This window comes from Lissotriton vulgaris, chromosome 2_1 (genome assembly GCF_964263255.1).
Source record: "Lissotriton vulgaris chromosome 2_1, aLisVul1.2, whole genome shotgun sequence".
Lineage (NCBI taxonomy): Eukaryota > Metazoa > Chordata > Amphibia > Caudata > Salamandridae > Lissotriton > Lissotriton vulgaris.
The window spans coordinates 1792439389-1792461191 of record NC_141687.1 but is presented as its reverse complement, the minus strand read 5'-3'; the positions used below and the strand labels follow the sequence as shown (position 1 = coordinate 1792461191).

Below are 21803 nucleotides of genomic sequence, written 5' to 3'. Positions count from 1 at the left end.
TAATGCCCTTTGGTTTGAAAAATGCACCTGCCACCTTCCAAAGGTTGGTGAATCAAGTCCTCACTGGGTTGGATGAATTTTGCGCAGCATATCTGGATGATATTGCTGTCTTTAGCTCCACCTGGGAGGATCACCTGGTCCACCTGAAGGAAGTGCTTGAGGCTCTGCAGAAGGCAAGCCTCACTATCAAGGCAACCAAGTGCCAGATAGGGCAGAGCAAGGTTGTATACCTGGGCCACCTTGTAGGTGGAGGCCAAGTTCAACCACTGGAGAGTAAGATCCAGACCATCAAGGACTGGTCCCCTCCAACTACCCAGACTCAGGTCAGAGCTTTCTTGGGCCTGACTGGGTACTACAGGAAGTTTGTTAAGAACTATGGGTCCATTGTGACTCCTCTTAATGATCTGACATCTAAGAAGATGCCCAAAAAGGTTCAGTTGACAGAAATCTGTCAAAAGGCATTTGATGACCTGAAGAAGGCCATGTGCTCTGCACCTATCCTGAAGAGTCCTGACTACTCAAGAGAGTTCATTGTCCAACCAGATGCTTCTGAGTTGGGAGTGGGAGTAGTGCCTTCACAGCTTAATGTAGATGGCCAGGACCAGCCCATTGCTTTTATTAGCAGAAGGCTGACCCCCAGAGAGAAACGTCGGTCAGCTATTGAGAGGGAGGCCTTTGCTGTGGTGTGGGCCCTGAAGAAGTTGAGACCATACTTATTTGGCACTCACTTCAAGATTCAGACCGACCATAAGCCCCTCTTATGGCTTAATCAGATGAAGGGTGAAAACCCCAAACTACTCAGGTGGTCCATTTTCCTACAGGGGATGGACTTTACAGTGGAGCACCGCCCAGGGACTGACCATGGCAACGCAGATGGTCTCTCCAGGTACTTCCACTTAGAACATGAAGACACAACTGGTCAAGGTTAGTCTAATGTCCCTGCGTTTAGGGGGGGGTTGTGTAGGAGAGTAGGGTCTGCTATCCTATGATCACCCCAAATGTTTGCTTTTTGCTTCACTGGTTTATGACTTAATGTGGCTGTGGGCCTGCTAATCAGACCCACAGCCTGCTGTTCTCTCTCTAAATTACTGCCAATGCACTCTAGGTGCATTACGAATTGGATACTGGTTCACCTTATTGGCCCCTGTAACAGTGTACCCTAGGTACCCAGGGCATAGGTACCCCAGATGTCCCGCACTGGGGGAATCATGACACCACTCAAATGCCTGTTTTCTCAGTCTAGGCGTGGGTATCAATAGGCATCTGCCTTTCACCGGTATACCGTCTTTCACTTGCCATTCCTTGTGGCTATGTAACCACCTCCTCCAAGCGAACGAACAGATCCCTCTCCGGATTCCCGTCATGAAGGTATCTGGTTGTATCACCCCCAGTACCATCTGTGGGGGAATGATCGAATGCACCATCGCTTGTGGAGGATCCTTGACAGCTGACTGTCGTGACAGCGCATCAGCCTTTCGGTTTTCTGACCCAGGACGATAGGTAATGTGAAAGTTGAAACCAGCAAAGAATATCATCCATCGTAACTGCCGAGGAGAGAGATGTCTCGTAGCTGTCATGAACTGTAGGTTCCGGTGGTCGGTGTACACCGTCACTACGTGCCTGGCCCCCATCAGCCAATGTCTCCACTCAGCGAAAGCGTCCTTGATGGCGAGGAGCTCTTTTTCAGCAATATGGTAATTGCGCTCAGCGTCGTTCAGTTTGCGAGACATGAATGCCACGGGATGTAGCAATCCCGTGTCCGGATTGCGCTGGGATAATATAGCTCCAAAGGCCACGTCAGATGCGTCGGCTTCAACTACATAGGGAAGGGAAGGATCCGGGTGTGCTAACACCGGTGCTTTGCCGAAGGCGTCCTTCAAGGCTTCGAAGGCCTTCTGTGCTTCTTGAGACCACACAAACTCAGCCGATTTCCTTAGCAGTTGTGTGATCGGTGCCACCAGCCCCGAGAAGCCATCGATAAAGCGCCTGTAGAAGTTGGCGAAGCCAATAAAGCTTTGGACATCCTTGACTCCCTGGGGGGTTGGCCACTCTCTCACTGCCTTGATCTTACGTTCCGCCATCTCTTGTCCGTTCGGACTCAGCATCACTCCCAGGAACTCCACCGATGTGACATGGAAATCACATTTGCTGAGCTTGCAGAACAGCATATTCTCCCTCAGCTTCTGGAGTACCGCCGAGACGTGTCTTACGTGATCCTCCTCGTTGTCAGAATAAATGAGGATATCGTCGATGTAGACCACGACATATCTATCCATTTCTTCCCGAAACACCTCATTCAGGAAGTATTGAAAGGCGGCCGGTGCGTTGCACAACCCGAACGGCATGACGAGGTACTCGAATAGGCCAAACCGTGTCTTAAATACGGTTTTCCACTCGTCGCCGTCCCTCATGTGCACCAGATGGTATGCCCCTTTCAAATCCAACTTGGTGTAAATCCTCGCCTTCTTGACTTGCTCAAGGAGAACACTTATGAGTGGTAAGGGGTAGCGGTTTTTTATGGTGATGGCATTCAACTCCCTGAAGTCTACACAGGCCCTCAGTTCCCCATTAGCCTTCGGTATGAAGAAGAGCGGCGAGGCGGCGGGGGATTTGGACGGTCTTATGAATCCCAGCCCCAAGAGTTTATCCAGATAACCTCTGAGATGTACATTTTCCGGTTCTGTCAATGCATACAATCTGCCACTAGGCACGTTGGCTCCAGGGACCAGATCGATCTGACAGTCGTATATTCGATGTGGAGGGAGCACCTCCGCCTTCATCTCATCGAACACATCTTCGTAACTGCGATAATGTCGGGGGAGCGTAACATCCTTTTCAGCTGCCGTGGCTACCGTCTGGCCCACTTTCGGATCCATGAAGGTTTGTTCCTGTTTCTTCTCGCAGTGTATTCGGCAGAACGGGGATTTCATCTCGATGGCATGTGTAGGCCAATCCACAGAGGGGTTATGCTTCTGTAACCATGGAAGACCCAAAATGACCCCGTATTGCGGTGCCCTGATTATGTTGAAGTCTATCTCTTCCAGATGGTTCCGTCCATACTTCATCGGTACACCCCCTGTGTGCTGCCCTATGGGACCGGTCACCAATAGTCTTCCATCCACGGCGTATACGTCCTCTGGAACTGCCTTGGGGAGAAGCACAAGCCCCAGTCTGTTCGCCTCGTTAATGTCCATGAACATGCCTGTCGCCCCCGAATCCACCATGGCCACCACCGGTACCCACTGGTCGTGCACTCCCACGTGCACTGTGATGAACAAGTGCCTTTGTCCCTTGGACACAGATTTAGACAGTGAAGGGATGTAATCGTGACTCCTAGATGCCCCTTCGTTGGTCTGGGAGTCCTCTAGTTTTCCGCCGGGACGTCCAATACCGCTGTTACCGAACGGTTGTTCTTATATCTTGAAGTTTTTGGCTTGGCAGGACACTCCCGGACATAGTGTCCCTTCTTGCCGCAGTACAGGCACCTTCTCTGACGCTGTGAGACTCGATCGGATGGCACCGATGTCCATGGGTTCCCCCTTGGGTGGGTTTGTGGCTTCCCACCGTGGTATAAGATGGAAGAGCTTTTCCTTTTCTTCTAGTGTCGCCTTTTCTGTCACTCATCCGATGATCCAACCTCAACACCAGGTTGATAAGCCCCTCACACGTCTTGGGTTGGGGATCGATTTGAGCAACCACATCCTTTAGCTCGTCACACAACCCTTGATGAAACAGTGCAGTTTGTTTCACTACTGGCCACTTGGTTTCAGCCACCAGTCTGCGAAACGCATTGAGGTATTGCACTAGATCGTTAGACCCTTGTCTTAGTTCTAGCATCTCGCGGTCTGCGGTGTATGAGTCTGCCCTTCTGTCGAACACTTTGAGGAATTCCTCGCGAAAAGCTCCCCAGTCGCAGAGGATGGGGTCGTCACGGCTCACCAGTGGTACGGCCCACTGTGCAGCGTTCCCAGCCAAGTAGGATATTAGAAACGCCACCCTTGCTTGACTCGTTGGGAATGCCTTAGGTTTGCAAGACAAATGCAGAGCCACCTGCGTAAGGAATACCTGCACGGTGTTGGGGTCTCCGCTGTATCTCTCCGGGGTAGCCAAGGGAATAGCAACCGGCATCTCCACTACTACCGATGGGCTCTGTGTTGTGAGGGAAACGCTGGGCGTTAACGGGTCTGATTGTAAGGCATCCAGCCTAGCCCGCACATCCGCGGTTTCCTGTCTTGAAGCCGTGAGCTCTACGTGCATTGCGGCCAATGCGGCCACGACGTCGTCCAGAGTTGCCATGTCTGTATACGACCAGGAGACTGTTAAGGTTTATAAGGTCGGATAATTTGTAACACCTCAAGGTCTCGGGGTCGCCACAGACACCACAAAACAGGACACGACACAGTTCTAAGGTTTGGTGATTTATTGTAATTAAACACAATATACAAGAAATCAATAAGGTAACTAGTCACTGGTCACCTTCTGCCGGTATACGTACCCCGTCCTCTGCATATACGCCGGTCCCGGCGTATGCCAACAGAGGGCAGAAACACAGTAGCCGAAAATGCCACTCGAGGTGTTTTGAGGGAATCGTGGAAACAACCATTTCTCACAGTGGATACAGGGAGACACCCAGCCGAGGTCTCGACCTGAAGGGAGCAGCCGCTCAACCTTATTCTACAGAGGAGTCAGGGAAACACCCAGCCGGGGTCTCGACCTGAAGGGAGCAGCCGCTCGACCTCTTCCTCTTCTACAACGGGACGCTGCTTCACCTCCGGGTGATGCGTCACTGTTGTCCCAATAATGCCAAATGCTGTTTGACAAGAGCAGCCGCTCGATCGTCCTTTCGGAAACTCTACAGCCGATACGCGGAAAACACCTCCTGGTGTGCGTAACGGCTGGAGCCTCCCGTAGGTTTGGAACAGGCTGGGAGCTACGGCTCACACCAGTGACTGTTCCCGTGTGGGACTTCCGACTCCTCCGAGTCGTCGGCGGCAAAGTTTTCCGCTTCCACTAACCACAGACAGGCTTCTCAACTCGGCCGAGTCAGAAACGGCAGGGAAGCTTTCCTGGCGGCTCACCGAGAAGACACAGGGCGGATTAACAAAGAACGGTCCGGGGAGACTCACTCGACCCACTTCCGTCTTTGTCCTAGGATCCTGCTGGGATTCTTCTCACTGCTGGAGCACAGGAACCGCTTGGTGGAAGGCCGTGTAGATACTAGAATATCCGACACCCTTCCTTGGATTAGGTACCGCCTTTATAGGCGTGTGGTGATTGCGTTATGTAACTCTCCTCTCGCTTGGCCTTCTGGGAGTCGTAGTCCGTTGAAGTCGCGGATGTCTTTTCCCTGTCGGTGCAGGGATTTCCTGACAGCCTCCCAGAAGACACAGAAAGAGAGGGGTGTTCTAGAGCTCCAGCGGTACAACAGCATAGGCAGGCCCACAGAAAGAGCAGCGGAGGCTCAAAGAGACGACACAGGGTAGGGGGAGCCGTAGGAAGACGGAAACCTCCCTTGTGACATGGCGGAAACAAAAGGTGTATTGGTTTGGTTATGGAAACACACCGACAGGGCGGTATGCAGAAGGTGGGCCAGTCACTCTCGGATGCCTCACGGCTGGGTGAGTATGCCCAGTGAAAAATCTCAAACGAAGGCGGCACTCGCAGCCCAACCCCCGCCAAAAGGCAAGGCACAGGAGAGACTAGCAAGGTAGCTAGTTGGGCCTGGCTCAGGGAAAAGGCTACCCCCCACATGCAAAGGTGCGTGGAAGACAACAAAGAACAATCTACAAGCTGTCAGGGTGATTTACGACCCTAGGATATGCAAATGAGCAAAAGACAAAGCAGCGATTTATGGTCAGCCGGTGATTTATGGCTGATTTATGATGCCCATGCAGAATGATTTGTGATAACAAAATGATGACAGATTTGTGACCAAATGATTTATGACAGCCCGGTGATTTATGACCATGATTTATGGCAGCTGATTTATGATGATATGGCGAGCAATTTATGACAGCAAGATGATGACCGATTTTTGACAGATGATTTATGCTACCCGATGATTTATGACCCATGATTTAAGATGTCCAAATGACACTGAGCAATAACCAATTGTGATAATGTATGATAATGATGTATGACTCCGCCCTGAGAAGGTATCCAGGGTAGTTGTGCAAATATGACTTAGGTAATGAGTAATAAAACTGCGGCCAACAACCACCACAAAAACAATGTCTGTTGGCTGTTTGTAATAATACATGTACAAGGGTATGGAACAGTTCCGGGAATGGGCGCAGTGCGGCCATTATAGCAGAGGCCACCCCGGAAGGGGGCCTGAAGGTCCGGTTCCTTAACGGCCGCCCGAGCCACAAGGAATGAATCTGGTTTGCGCAGGTTAGCGCCACCGGGAATTGTTGCGCGGCAAAAAGTGCCCGAGGCCCTTTCCCTCCCCTAGAACAAAGGGAAGGGTGAGGGGGATATAAGGCGATGCTCCACCTGGGCAGCTCACCTTTTTCATCAGGGAGCTGGGAGAGCGGCAACAACGATTTTTGAGTCACACCCACCCACACCTACAACAGCAGCGTTGCAGTGCTGACAGGGTCGAAAAGAACTAAGGGTGCAATGATTGGCGATGGAGACATACCGGGCAGTGTGTGGAAGGAAGGCCACTCACTTTTGGATGCCTCACGGCTGAATAAAGCGGGCAAACAAGAAGAGGTAGCAAAGGGAGATGGCACTCGCAGCCCACCCCCGCCGGACGCCAGGGCACAAAAGAGTCCAACATGGTAGCAAGCTGAGCCTAAGTCCACGAAGAGGCTACCCTCATGCGATGAGACAGCAAAGAGAGGGGCGGAAACAAAAAGGTATATTGGTTTGGTTATGGAAACACACCAACAGGGCGGTGTGTAGAAGGAGGGCCACTCACTCTCGGATGCCTCATGGCTGGGTGAGTATGCCCGCCGAAAAATCGGGGTAACAAACGGAGATGGCACTCGCAGCCCAGCCTCCGCCAGACGGCAGGGCACAGGAGAGACTAGCAAGGTAGCGAGTTGGGCCTGGCTCCGGGAAAAGGCTACCCTCCACTTGCAAAGTGGCGTGGAAAACAACAAAGAACAATCTACAAGCTGTCAGGGTGATTTACGACCCTAGGATAAGCAAATGAGCAAAAGACAAACCAGTGATTTGTGGTCAGCTAATGATTTATGGCTGATGAATTATGATGCCCATGCAGAATGATTTGTGGTAACAAAATGATGACAGATTTGTGACCAAATGATTTATGACAGCCCTGTGATTTATGACCATGATTTATAGTGGCTGATTTATGACAATCAGGCAGAGCGATTTATGACAACAAGATGATGACCGATTTCTGGCAGAATGATTTATGATACTCGATGTTTTATGACCCACGATTTAGGATGTCCAAATGACACTGAGCGATAACCAATTGTGATAATGTATGATAATGATTTATGAACCCGGCCTGAGAAGGTATCCAGGGGAGTTGTTCAAATATGACGTAGGTCATGAGTAATAAAACTGTGGCCAACAACCACCACAAAAAACAATGTCTGATGGCTGTCTGTAATAATACATGTACACAAGTATGGAACGGTTCCGGGAATGGGCGCAGTGCGGCCGTTAATGCAGCACGACAAAGCAATGGGGACATTTTAGAGATCGAAGGCTACATAACCAAAACAGTAATAATGATATGAGGAGAAATGTTCACCTAGAGAGTGCGCCAAACAGGATGCAGCTTGGGGGACTTTGCGGGCAGCCAGCATGACAACGCAACGGGACATTATGAATAGCTTTTGAAGGCTAAATAACCGACGCCGTGCTAGGCATCATGGTGGCAAAGTAAAAAAAGTAGTCCCTAAACAAAACAAATGAAAACTTACAGCATAACAAAGCTGTAGTTGGTCGGTGCTCCTTGCGAAACAACGGAAATCATGTACCGGGAGAACCGACCAATAAGGAGCCAGAAAAGACGAGGGACGCAGCTCTGAGCCTATGGTATGTAGCAGGTGTGATTACTCGCCGTATACGGACCACTACAGGTCTTGCAGGCAGCACATGCACGCTGACACTCAAGCAAAGAAACATGAGTAAAGCAGCCATTGCATCACACTGCACAGAAAAGGGAATAACCTAACCTGTACCAAGAGTGGTGAACCCCATCAGAAACTCTGCTTTCTAAAGATAACATCTCAGAGAATCACATCACTTGGAGCACAAATGTGCTGAATTTGTAACTACACACTTTCCCAGCTCGTCATAGGGTGGGGTTGGGTACATGATGCTTCTTGCTTCCTGACCCCACCCCTCCCTATGACGACTTGGAAAAGAGTGGGGGTCCAGGAGGCAGTGATAATCAGCATGCAACCCTGGGCTGCACAGGGCTGATTCTCATACCGCCCGTGTTTCTTAAAAAAATTACACCTTTTTGCACGTCATCTTGGAGTGGACCCGAATACCCCATAAGGGAAGGCCAGGGCTGGAGTGAATTAAGCCCTTATGCCTCCGCGATGTCTGCCACATGTGCACTAGTGCCTGTGCTTGTGCCAGAGAACAGTGCCTGCCTGGCTGCCTGACCCAGGTCAGAGTGTGACGGTGCATGTACAAAACAGCATGCAAGTTTCTCTGTATTAGCGACCATCTGCATTGATAATTAAAAAATAATAATCAACATGTAATGTGATATTTAACTTACAATGCATGCGGTGGATGGTACATAAAGCAGAAAGATTTGGAGGGGCGTGGCCTTGACGCCCAAAGCAAGAAACTGCCTCTGTGGATATCCTTTCTGACGGATGCATATATGGAAGCTCCATCCTCCTGCCCACAGCAACACACCACACTTCCTGAGTGAGGACCCAACCAGACTGAGGCTGTCAAGGTGACACAACCAGAGAGAACAGCCTAGGGCAGAGCCAGTGATTGGCAGCGCAGCAACCAGGAACCAGCAACCAGGAATGCCACTAAGGCATCTCTCAGTAACACAGATGGCAGCCACCAACAACCAGCCTACAACAATACTGTTTACAGCTCAAGTGACCCACCCGTCCCAAAAAACCTGATCAAATACACACTCTGACTCAGCATGGCACTGTAGGAGGACAGGTCACGGTGGCACAGGCGAGAGTACTGAAGAAGTGCAATGGGCTGTCTATCAGTATGGGAGCGGAGTTAACAATATTATGGTTTAAAAGATAAAATATTCTATAACTTGTTTTGTTCTGTGTCTTCAGGTAACCACATATAAATAACCACACTCCTTTTACATTAAGATCATATAGAAAGGGGTAGTAGGTTAGTGACCTCCCTTTTTAGGTTCTTTCTAGCAGTTGCAAGATCTCTTGAGAGCTTCTCATTGCTCAAAAAGTTAAAATTTATGATATTATTATTTTTCCGTATACTTCATTGATTGGTTTTACTTGTGTGAAAGTGTCACTTAAAAGTCACACATTTGGCACCTGAATATCACTCATAATTACACTGAAACTGAGAAAATCACACACATAGGCATTCTGAAAACTCTGCGGCTATGAAACATTGTTGAGAGTCTGTAAGAGGATCTGTTTTTGGCTGTCAATGTAACTGAAAATGGTGGTCTTTCTACTGCATTGATTATATATGAGGGCAGTTCTTGCTGTCAGTGTAACTGCAGACATTTTACTTCATTTATTTTATGCAAGGGAGTCCGTTGATGGCAAGAACGACTCAAGCCTTCATTCTCTGCAGAATCTTTGTGAGAACTTCGATTTACTGCAAGTGGGATCGCAATCTTTTGTCTGACTGTGGGTCGTGACCCACTGGTTGATCGTGAGCCAGTTTGTATTGTAGGTCATGAAAGTCCAACTATTAAATAAATATGCCTTTAAAGTCTGTATTTATCTTACCAAATGTACTGCTCTTCAATGACTGACTCTGTTTTCTGACAAATTGCTGATTATGTTTTTTACCATGGTAATTGGCATCCGGTATTACTCGTGGGAGGGGGTGAGGGGTCGCGCTGGGGAGGAGGGGTTAATTTAAATAAAAAATATATAAAATTAAAACTTACCTTCGCCTCCAGCCCCGTGTTGCGTGTCCTTCTCTTTGCTCCTCACTGAAAGCAGGCAGCCTCCCTCTGCTCTCCTAAGCCAATCACAATGCTGCAATGGTAGCGTTGTGATTGGCTGGGACACCGACCACACAGCCGTCTATGGGAGACCGTTTTCTCCATGCAGGCTGCATGCAGCCTACATGGAGAAAACGGAAGAGTGCCTATGACCTGTTTGGTCGGCCCTGTGGCCGACCAAACAGTCAGCGCCCACAACATTGGGCAAGTCACTCCTCCCCTGCCTGGAGCAGGACCGCAAAAAATAAACCCTTATACTTTCTCGCAGTGAGAGAAGTAGAAACATAAAATTGTATTCATAATACCATTTTATATTTCTGCTTCTCACACTGCAGGAAAGCAGTGGGGCGACGCTCCTACGCCCACGTTGAGGAGCCGCCCCTAGTAATTGGTGTTTACAAACTCCTCACACAGCAGTCAGAAAACCAAAAATGAAGTGAATTATGTGACAGTCTTGCTGGGGTACAGAGAATGTGAAAGGAAAGGTTGTAGGATGTCATTTTTTGTAAGACACAACAAAATACCTTTAAATTAACTGTACGCTTTCACCAGCTCTGAAAGCAAATGGAAAGCACATTTCTTGAAATTTTTAAGCATGATAGAAACAAATAATGGAATCAAGACACTTTTTCTTGGTGATGCGCAAATGATATTCACTTAAGCACAATTTCCATACATTATTATTTGTGTGCAATAAAGTTGTATCAGTAAAAGTGTATGTCTGTGTACAGTGCCCATTTCAGTGGAAAAATTGATGTCTTTCAATTACATTGTGCTACCACATGATGCTTTAATTACATTAAAATATTGCCCACCTTATGTCTTTTAAAGTTAGGTGGGTTGCAAATGTTTGTCATGCTAAAAAAGTGTTTTGTGGCTCTAAAATGTTTGAGAAGCCATATAGGGCCAGATTAACATGTTGAAGCGTTATTTAGCGCCCCGATAAATAACAATACCACAGGGTACATCATTTATTGGGTGCGATAAGTAACACCTATTACGAGTTTATGGGAAATAACATGCAGATTTTGATATTTAATGCACCAAAATCCACATGATACGGTAAATACTATTGCCCTGTTTAATTTCAGCAGGTTTGACATGCCGATATTTAATGACGATTGCGTTATTTAAGGGTTCCAATAAATATCAGATGCACAAAATACCTTCAAACTTGTAACTCCGACCCACGCATAAACAATCGTTAACGCATGTGTCGGAATATTACTAGCAAGTCAGAGATGGCTTTGATGTACCTCTTTCATCACGTTCTGTATTCTGATTGCTCCTTATGATCGGTTTCCTGGGACCAATCGACACGTTAGTCATTACAGATATCAATTTCTTGTCAAAGTTGTCCTGATCAATTTTCTGATTTATTTTTCTTCATAATCCTCAATCTTAAATCGCATTACATAAAGAACACATTTTTGGAAAGTATTTATATCAGTAGAACTCTCTGCCAAGTGCAGTTAGTTTCTGAAACTGAAGTTGGTTTAGATTGTTGCTGCTCTAAAAGATAAATGGCATACGTCATGATACACCCTTTAACCAGGACAGGGTAAGAAATGTACTGTCAGCAATTTAATTCTTAACAAATGTGCTTATCATAAATATACACACCATAATAGAGAGCAGTCACTTTTCAAATAGTATGGAGGATCTGAATTAACCCAATTGATTGACTTACTGTGCCAAGTTAGTATTGATTCGCGGTTGTTAAGATATGAAGTCCTGCAGGCCTAAAACTGACACTTTTGGCCATCTTTTCATGTATCAATTGAAGAGCTCTTAAGCTATGTAGGTGACTTGTAAAAATGCCAAATACATAAACAAACACATAACTAATGAGTTTGTAAAACATTACTTTAAGGCAGAGCTAGGAGAGCGTTACATAACGGAGATTTTCAGACCAATATTAAGCCTGGTGAAAAACATGGCAATTAGCCTTTTTCTAGGAAGCCAAAGTGTTGATGTGTAGTTTGTTCAACACATGACTTAAGGAAATGGGACTTATCATGCTGGTAATCTCCTTTCTGTTGATGACCTTTTTCTTTCTAGTACAAAAACATATTAGGAGAAGGAAAAGCCATTTTCTGTTTTCCTTGTCATTTTGCTCCATGACCTGCCTTTCACCCAAGCTTCTGGCTTTGGAAATAGGTATTTTTAAACTTAATTGCAATAACGTATTTCAGTTGAGCAATTACGTTATTTCATTATTACATGTGACTGAAGGTTTCAAATCCTGACTGCATTAAGAAAATTAGAGAGGTTTAAATGAGGCTTGCAAGATCCCAGGTAGTATAATTCAAAAAATACAAATATAAAACAAGACAGATTAAGATGGATGAGAATAATCTAGCTAAAGAGAAGCAGAAGACCATAGAAAGCTATAACTAGTTGTATAACTGATAATTTAATACTGACCAGGAAGCTAAGCCACAAGAGCCAGCTAAGCCACAGGAGACATTACTCAGACAAAACCGTATAAGCAGCCAGTGTAGTGACACAGTGCAGACCAACCTGTTGGAGAAGGGAAACCAGCAATGGGAGAGACACACTAGTTAATTTTGGAAACGAGCCCCTTTTAGATAATCTTTGATAATGGCCTATTTAAGGAACATTATTGAATTATGATGTAAATCTTCTCTTCCACCAACCCAACATTTGCATGGCTTATATAGTCTTTACATTTCTCACAAAGTCCCTATCCCCTGCAGAGTTCCACCTGTGCTATTGAGAAAAGTGATGTGACAAGTATAAATCAAAGGCATAGTACGTAAATTGCTGGCAGAGGCTGATGGACATTTTAGGTGGATAAAGTGAAATTTCTTACTTAATATCTGGACCCAATTCACACGAAAGCATTTCTCCTCCATCATAAATAATGCATTTATAATACTAATATAACTTTCAGTAAAATTGTGTCTGGCAATTTCCATAATCATCTGCTTCGCTTTGATTACATTACCAAAACATTTCCCTAAAACGAATTGATTTAAGGAAAATTACTGTTATATCGTAATCAAAACTGTTATTGTTGTTTCATGTCTTTTACTTAGATTGTACTTGTTGTTGTTGCTTATTGCAATTAGCTTTTAAATATCGCTCTTTCTTTATCATAGGACCACACACCCACCAGAAGCAAAAGAAAAAGCACAAGGCAGGACGGGAATACTTTTTCAGTCATTCAGCAGTTAAGACTTTCCATAACAGTATCTCCTTACATGAGTGTTAACTCAAAGCATTTTCTAACATATCTGGAAGAAGGCAGAGAAGACTTCTGGCTAGGTCTTCATTCAGAATCAAATGGATATCTGGTATGTCTATTTTTTTGCATTTTGACTAGATTACTTTGTCGCTAAGGCAATTTAAAAATAAGTTGAATGAACCAAAACCCTTTTTTCTTTTCTCATTTCTCTCTTTTTTTCCTCTTCCACAAACGTATTTCTACTGTTAAATTTTTTTTTAAGGGCCAATATTTATGAATTATAATTTATAATTTTACATTGATAACACTAAACGATTAAACAGCATTGATAATTCACACCAGTTAAATAAACGTCTGACATGGGGAGTCAAATGGAGAATTGATATTTTAGTCACAGAACTATAAGATAAATGGTAATAATAAACAGTATAACAAATGGCGCTAAAAAGTAAGATACGTAGCTGTCTACTAGTCCCTCTGTTGTTAACATTGTACGTCTCTGTTTAGAATGTAGAACTATCCAGCTCCAGTTTTCTCCCAAATTTTGGTCAGAGCATATAGCAGGCGATTATTTTGCAGATGACGTCAAAATTCATGACAAGACTTGTGTTGTTCGGACATAAAATGTAACTAATTACAAATAGCTACCTTTCCATGGATTAAGCTGTAATACAACTGGTGTCAAATTGGAGAGATGCCAACTCACCTCGTTATGAATTGTCTAAATATTTTTTTATTAAATTAACCTCATAGATGCGGCGCAAATATCCCTCCCCAGTGCTGCGCTGTCCATTGGAACTAGTGCTGAATGGACGTTCAATGGTCTTGCGCAGCACTGGGGAGGTAGTGCTGCCGTCGGCCAACGCCCGACGCAGCACTTAAGGGGTTAAGGTTGTATGTTCACTTTGAGAAAATGGCAGGATTTACTTGTAAGGAGCAGGTGCGTGACAGTGAAGAGATGGTTCCCTTCAATGTACTACATATAAATTATGGTCTGATTAAGCTGAAATGGATAGGTTTGAGCTGCTAGAGCTGTGTTCACAGGTTGTGCGTTCCCCTATGACAAGCGCGGAGAATCACGACACGCGCACTTAGGACCCGGCCTCTCCGGACCCCGCCCGCTCCTGGTCTCTGGTGGTTGGTCGGGCGGACGGCCCAATCGGCGTCCGGCCGACCCATTTCTGGTCCGACTATATCGCGTGACCCGAGGGTCAGGGGGTGGAGACTTTGGGCCTATTTAGGGTCAACTCCCTGTGACTGGGGTCTCTGTTCCCGCTATCACTCCTGGATACCTGACTGCTCACACCGGCACCTGGACATTCTCGTGATCCGGGCCGGCTTTCCGAAACTATAGAAGCAGAAGGCTCGAGCGGGGGAGGGTGTCAGACCTGTGGGCCTTGGCCACCCTTGTGGCAGAGAAGAGACCTGCGATCAGTAAATAGTGGCTAAACAAGAAGGATGGGAGACCGCTTGCCGGGCTCCATAGGCCAGCTCTGAGGGGGGATATGGCAAGCTCTCCACTGGGAGGAAGTGACCAGGGGCTGGGTAGGCTAGGGCGACAGATTTTGAGCCTCCCGGGCGACCCTGGGCAGCCTGGTGGTCGAGAGGTGGGCCCCGGTAATGGCGGACAATGATAGAAGGGCGGGACCCACCACTCTAAGGGGCAGGTGCACGGCACTTGGCGTAGGATACAGAGTTGCGAGATGCGAACCAGATGGTGTTCCTCCCTTAGGGTTGGGAAGGTGATGGAGCATGATATGCTCATAAATGTAGTTATGTTATAACTTGTGATTTTAGATATGCATGTTATTGCTTGTCAGGTTTATACAATGTGGTGAATAAACATAGCCTTTTTAACCCCACCTGAATCTCTGGTGATTTCAAATGTGGGGATCTTGAATGTCTAGGGTAGGCGGGGGCATATCTGGAGGGTACGGGTCCTATGAGAAAGATTGTTATTCATGATTGTACGGACATCATTTTGAGTGGCAGTATTCCACACAGAGTGGTAATGTCAAGTGGAATTCCACCTCTTGCAATTTGGAATAGCCTAGAATCTTTGGGTCCAGAATTAGTGCGCCTGCAAATTCCAACCCTGGTAATCCCAGGCCTGCAAACTCCAGACCTTGAGACACCAGACCTAGTTTCTAATTCTGCCGATGTGCTCCCTGTGAAACTACGTTAGTGGGTAGAGCAGGTGCTGTAAGCAGGAGCATAGCCTTTCCCAAAGCCAACCACGCAATGTGACAGGAGCCTACATTTCTCTCTCAGGCAGGGACACAACCCCTCTTTCACTCACTTCTCCATCCCACATTAGCAGTGCTTGGTGAAAGGACCCATTCGGCCATAACACAACCCAGGACACATACTGTGATTCAGGACAGACAGGATCCCCACCAACGTTCCACTTCCATTACAGATACAACCTAGCTCCACACTCTCTGTATCATCCTGAGCCCTAGCTGAGCCACACCCCTCTGCCCTTTCACCTCCCAGTACACAACATGATAGAGCATAAATTGTTCTGTCCTGTCAGGTACTAAAACCCCCACCTCCTTCTGCCTACCAATTAAAAAAATGGACAACCCTACGTATTGTTATAGCCCAGGGCTGTGTGCACTCTTCATTTCCATCCCCCGAATTCGTTCCAAGAAGAAATCCCAGGGGAGCAGACAACGACTGATAATATTTTCCACCTCATGTGGGCAGTCTAAACATATCAGCAAACGTGTTCCTGAAATCATGGAATATGCATTCAAAATGGACTTGGCATTCAAGAGTCCATGCTGTGTTATTCCCTATTCCTGGGACAAAACTCGAATGGCCAGAATTCGGTGTGGGAAATCGTAGATACTGGAACTCACCTGAGTATCCTCAAAGTATATTCTGGCTAACTCGTAATGAGGGCATATGACATCTCATTGGATATTATAGAAAAAACATCACAATTGTAAAACTTTCCAATATATTTACTTTAAAGATGCATCAGGAGAAATAGGTGAACAAATATCTGTGTGAGACAGTTATGAATTAGGTCTGATGACAATCAGATCAGATCTAAGAAAATAATTCTCTACAATGACATTCCTTGTGTAAATGACCTTCACTGCACTACGATCCAATGCAACTGGGCTCGGCACTTCATCTACAGAATGGATACATAGCCACCAATGCGGGATCGACATCAATGCACTGCTCGACTGTGCCCCGCATTACTCTATTCTGACCAGCATTAGGTACGTTGTTCACTGGGGCCCGCATGGGTCCTGTAGCCGGCCGGCACTCCATCGCTCTGGGCCCAAACTATTGTCTTTGCCCCGTCAAGTGAGATGACATCAGAACCCTACTCGACTGCAAAGAGACTGTGGCCCAAATCCTTCTTGACCTCTCTGCTGCATTCGAAACCAAATCCAACCACACCCTCATCAAAAGACTCTACAACATCGGCATACAGCAAAATGCCCTCAAGTGGAACACCTCCTTCCAGACAGGATGCACACAGAGCATCTGGCTGCTTCCTTTCACATCTGAACCCAAGTACATGATATGCCGCATACTCCAAGAATCATCCTTCAGCACCACCTTGTTCGACACCTACATGACCTCCTTCGCAGATGTTGTCAGATCCTATGGCCTAAGCATAATTTCCTATGCAGGCATCACTAGAGACCCCTCCACCACCAGAACTGACTTCTGCGACACTATGACGAACATCGCAAACTGGATGAGAGACAACTACCTTAACCTCAGCTCCAAGAAGACAGAAGTACTAATCTTCAGGAAGAACACCTCCATATGGGAGCAGCAGAATTTGTACCAGAACTCACACCAATAGAACATTCCTGCAACTTCAACATCATCCTCGACAGTGAACTGACCATGAAACGACAAGTCAATTCAGTCGCCCCATTTGGCATATTTAATTTACTCATAAGACCCTTGTAAAGTGTTATATCACATAACCACCACCTGTAAATTAAATGCTACTTGTAGGCCTGGAGCACTGATTTTGCCACATACAGAAGTAGCCCTTTAAACATGACTCAGGCCTGCCACCTCAGAGCTTGTATATGCAGTTTTGCTGCCACTTCAACTTGGGATTTAAAACCCAACAGAAACAACTGGGCCATGGACCACACCAATTGAGACGCTTCTGGATCTACAACTGGATTCTGTCAGGAGAACCGCTCTGCTGCTTCAAGGACTGACAGTCTGCTGAACTGCTGACCTGGAAGGCCTGCTTTACTCTTGTGCTGTCCTGCTACCTGCTGCTCTCTGATTCTGCTAATGAGAGCTGGACTCTGCTTTTTCACCAAAGTGATCTCCAAGGGCTTGCCGACTTGCCTTATGTTGCTTGATCTTGGCAGACAGGGTTACTCCATCACAAACTTGACTGATATCCCTTCTGCAATATGGTGGACAGGATATCCGTCACATTTGTGATGGAGTATCCCAGTCATCAATATCATAATCAGGCCTAAAGTCTGTTCCTCTGCTGCTGTGGCTGGTTCACTGGAAGTGGACCTAGATATGTGCAACACAGAAATCAATGCATCTCCAGTGTACGTGTAGCAGAACTACCGCTTTGACTCAGTTGCAGGAGTAGAATCTGCACATGGCTTTTGGAACAAATGCATCGATTTGAGAGCCCGACGCCATGGAACCGGGTTTTGTTGCAGCGACAGAGTGCAGAAATCAAAGCATCCTTTGACTGCATGGAGCAACCTGATGCATTCCACTACGAACCAACGCATCTGGGCTCGGCACTTCATCTACAGAATGGATACATAGCCACCAATGTGGGATCGACATCAATGCAATGCTCAACTGTGCCCCGCATTACTCTATTGTGACCAGGATTAGGTACTTTGTTCAATGGGGCCTGCATGGGTCCTGTAGCCGGCCGGCACTCCATCGCTCTGGGCCCAAACTATTGTCTTTGCCCCAGTCAAGTGAGACCAGATAAACCCCATTTGGTGCTTATTGCTTCTAAGTGCTAGAACTCAGAACTCTTTTTATTCTCTAAAAATTCATAACTTGACTTCTATACATTGGATTTTTGTTGTTTTAGTCTTGATTTATTTATAAAATTACTATCTATTTTTCTAAACCAATGTAAAGTCTTTTATGGTGTTTTTATTCTGTTAATGTGTGTTGCACAAATACCAAATACTTTGCACCTTGCCTTTTTAGACAAGCCTGACTGCTCAGCGCCAAACTAACAGAGGGTGAGCTCAGGTTATCTTTTAGTGTATGTCTAGCTTACCCTGACTAGAGTGGTGGTTCCTGCTTCGACAGAGTGCATAACTTTGGCAACCAGAAACCCCATTTGTAACACTCATACAAAAAAATGACAGCTCAGATTTAAGGTAAATGACTTACAGTACATGAAAGAAAGACAAAAGAGGGACAAGACTAGATGTGTACTGCTGCATATGGGTCAGTTGGTGACCATAGAAATTTGTTCTGTAGATCAAGGGGTAGTGTAACTGTGGGTGCTGAAGCACCAATAATTCACTGAACCACAATATATCGATCACCCCAAAATTTGACTCTGGTGGCTTGGCTCCAGATCCTTTAATCTAGCGATAAGAGTCACCACCCTCCACGACATCAGGCCCAACAAAATTAGCAGACTAAATCAAATAGTGGCTGGGGCCACTCAATACCTGGGTTCTAGATCCATAAAAGTTGAAAGGTTTAATTTCAAAATCTCAAAATATGCAATACAGAGAAGTGCAGTAAATCCATGAAGTACATAGTCAGAAATCAGAAACGATTCTAAGTCTTAATAAACTCTGAAAACGAAATGTCCGATTCACAAGGAACACTATAAGCATATAAAGGGAAAAAGTCTCTAAAATAATCGGACAGAGGTCTTGGATGAAAATGAAAACCCTAAAACCCGAGGTTTTATACAAATTTTACTTATAAACAATTAGCAAAATTGCACATTCAGCATGGCATGATTAGTGATAACACATGTTGGAAAAATCGGAAATAAGATAATCCTTAAAAGTCTTATAACAATAACGCTTTTCTAAGGTAGAAAAAGATCTTCCATTAGTCTCCACAGTAACAGCAGTCCAGAGATATAAACAGAAATATGAAACATCTCAAAGAAAGACTTGTACACTAGTGTGCTAGCAAGCCTACATCAGAACTGCAAACGTGTCTTTCAAAATGGTACTTTGGGAACATAATTGAAAGTTTCAGTCACAATACATGCTGTCTGAGAAAAATAACCATTTGTGTCACAGTGCAATGTGTTCTAAGGAAACTGGAGGTAGAGAATACTTGCAGAAGGATATAGATTGGGAGGGGGGAATGAACAGGAGCGAGATGAACAAAACACTAGAAACTACATCCATATTAATAAAATGGTGTCTACAAAAATGTAGCATAGTTAAACTATGTTGTTAATCCCACTTCTAAACATTATAATTAAATAGTGCAGCATCATTAATTCATCCGTTACGACTATACGCATGATAAAAATTGCACACAAATTATTTTTTACCCTAAATTACGCATAAAAACACTTCAAACCAAGTAATAAACTTTATAAATCAGCCTTCTTTTGCTTTATTCTTTTATCTACTAATTCACTCTAACAATTTTAGCAAAAGGAAAAGAACATTATGAATATTACAGGGGTTAGAATTGACTGAAGAACACTGCCACCTATATTACCTTACCACTCACCAACATTACCAAAACTCCTCACTAACTCTAAACCATCCGATTAGTAATAAAAGAGTCAATAGCCCCACTATTATCTGGAAATATATGTACTGTACCTCTCAGCATTGATCACGTTACAAACACTGTGCTCTTTTGCCAAAATATTATCTAATGCAAAAAGAACAATCGATGGACAGAATGCAGAACAATGTCATACATTCACCCCAGTACAGATATCTGGGCCTAAATTCATCGTTTTTTTGCTCACCATGCAATTCCAGTTCGGATCCAGCCATATGCAAACAAGTCTTGACCCTGCCCCCAATGGGAACAGTCCAGCCCAAATTGCCAGGCCAGGCCTCCCTGGACTGGAAACAAGCAACCTAGGACAGATTTTGGGCTTTCAGCCAGGATAGCTTGACTCCAGTGGCATTGAGAGCACGTACTGGGATCAATGTATGACACTGTTCTGCATTTTGTCACCCCGAGTGGATCAGGTATGCCCAGTCGTGGGTCCCGTGCTCTCCATGCCACTGTAATCAAGCTATCCTGGCTGATGAGGGCTGAAAGCCTGAACCCGGTCCTAGGATGCTTATTTCCAGTACCGGGAGGACCTTGGGTTAAAGGTAAGAGGCTTGTTTAAACAGAAGGAGTAATACAACACCTCCACCTGGCCTTAGATTCTTTTACCAACCTTTTCCTTTTCAATACTGTACTTCGAGAGGAAATTGTGGAAACCACCACTATCCTCAGCGACCGGTAGAAAAGTTGTCTTAATCCTTGGACTTTCTCCTATGTCCTACCCTAACTTTACTCTTTTCCCCATACTACACACGTTTTCAATCAAATCAAATTTTATAGTAAAAAAGGTGCCCACATTCTTTCTCTTTTAGTTTAAGCCAGACTCACCATCAAGTCTAGCTACATGACCGACTGAGGCCTTCCACCCCTCACACGTCTTTTGTGTTTCTGAAATCCATTTTAAACAGATTTCTCTCCGTGAAATAACCATCAAGATAAAAATTAACTGGGCTCTAAGCCTCCCCGGACGTACCCCATGCTGTGTTCCAAAAATAACTAAAGTAAGGATTACTGGAATGTTTATTCCCATAATTTCAGTTAGTACTTCCCCACTGCATGCCAGAATGATTGAATAGCTGGACACTGCCAGAAGAGAGGAACATCATTTGCATTCTCCATAGCACATTTTGGACACTGCCTCTTCTTGCCGTTCCCCATCTTCGCTAGCTTCTTTGGGGACCAGTATGCCCTGTATAGTGTACACACGTGATTTCTTCTAAGTGGAGCTGACTTTACTGAAGACAAAAGCATAGATGCAGATAGCCTGGCATGTCCAGTTTCCATAGCACCTCTGGTGAAACCCGGGAGACATCTTCTCCCTGTAGCAAAGCCCAGTGCCATCTGGCAACTTCCTTCTTCCTTCTTGAATGTCTGGGTACTTTGCAACTAATCTTCAGTTTCCAATTTCTGCCCCCAGTTTGACAGAGTTCGAGACCAGCCTGCTAATTGATAATATTTGAATCTGGATATTCTGGACTCCATAATGGTGCTTAATTTTTCACAAGATAGTAAAACACATTTTTCAGCTAGCTGGCCCCCCTTTTCAATGCCTGCCACCAGCAAAGGTCATGCTAAGTTGTCTGGAAGGCACGGAGGTGTCGCCGGGGAGTTACATATTGGGGCTTTAGCACTGTAGTCTGAGAATCCCAGTACTATTTTAACTTGTGTCCATATTTTACATGCTGAAATAAGTATTTT

At 45.4% G+C, this 21803-nt stretch overlaps 1 protein-coding gene across 1 annotated transcript in view; it reads left to right on the top strand.

The window, feature by feature from the left end:
• LOC147733283 (SITS-binding protein-like) overlaps positions 1-21803 on the top strand; it is a 1106372-nt gene that overhangs the window by 830464 nt on the left and 254105 nt on the right. The window contains exon 5 of the mRNA XM_086957841.1: positions 13255-13449. Within this exon, the coding sequence (XP_086813967.1) occupies positions 13255-13449 (195 nt within the window). The remainder of the gene's footprint in view (positions 1-13254; positions 13450-21803) is intronic.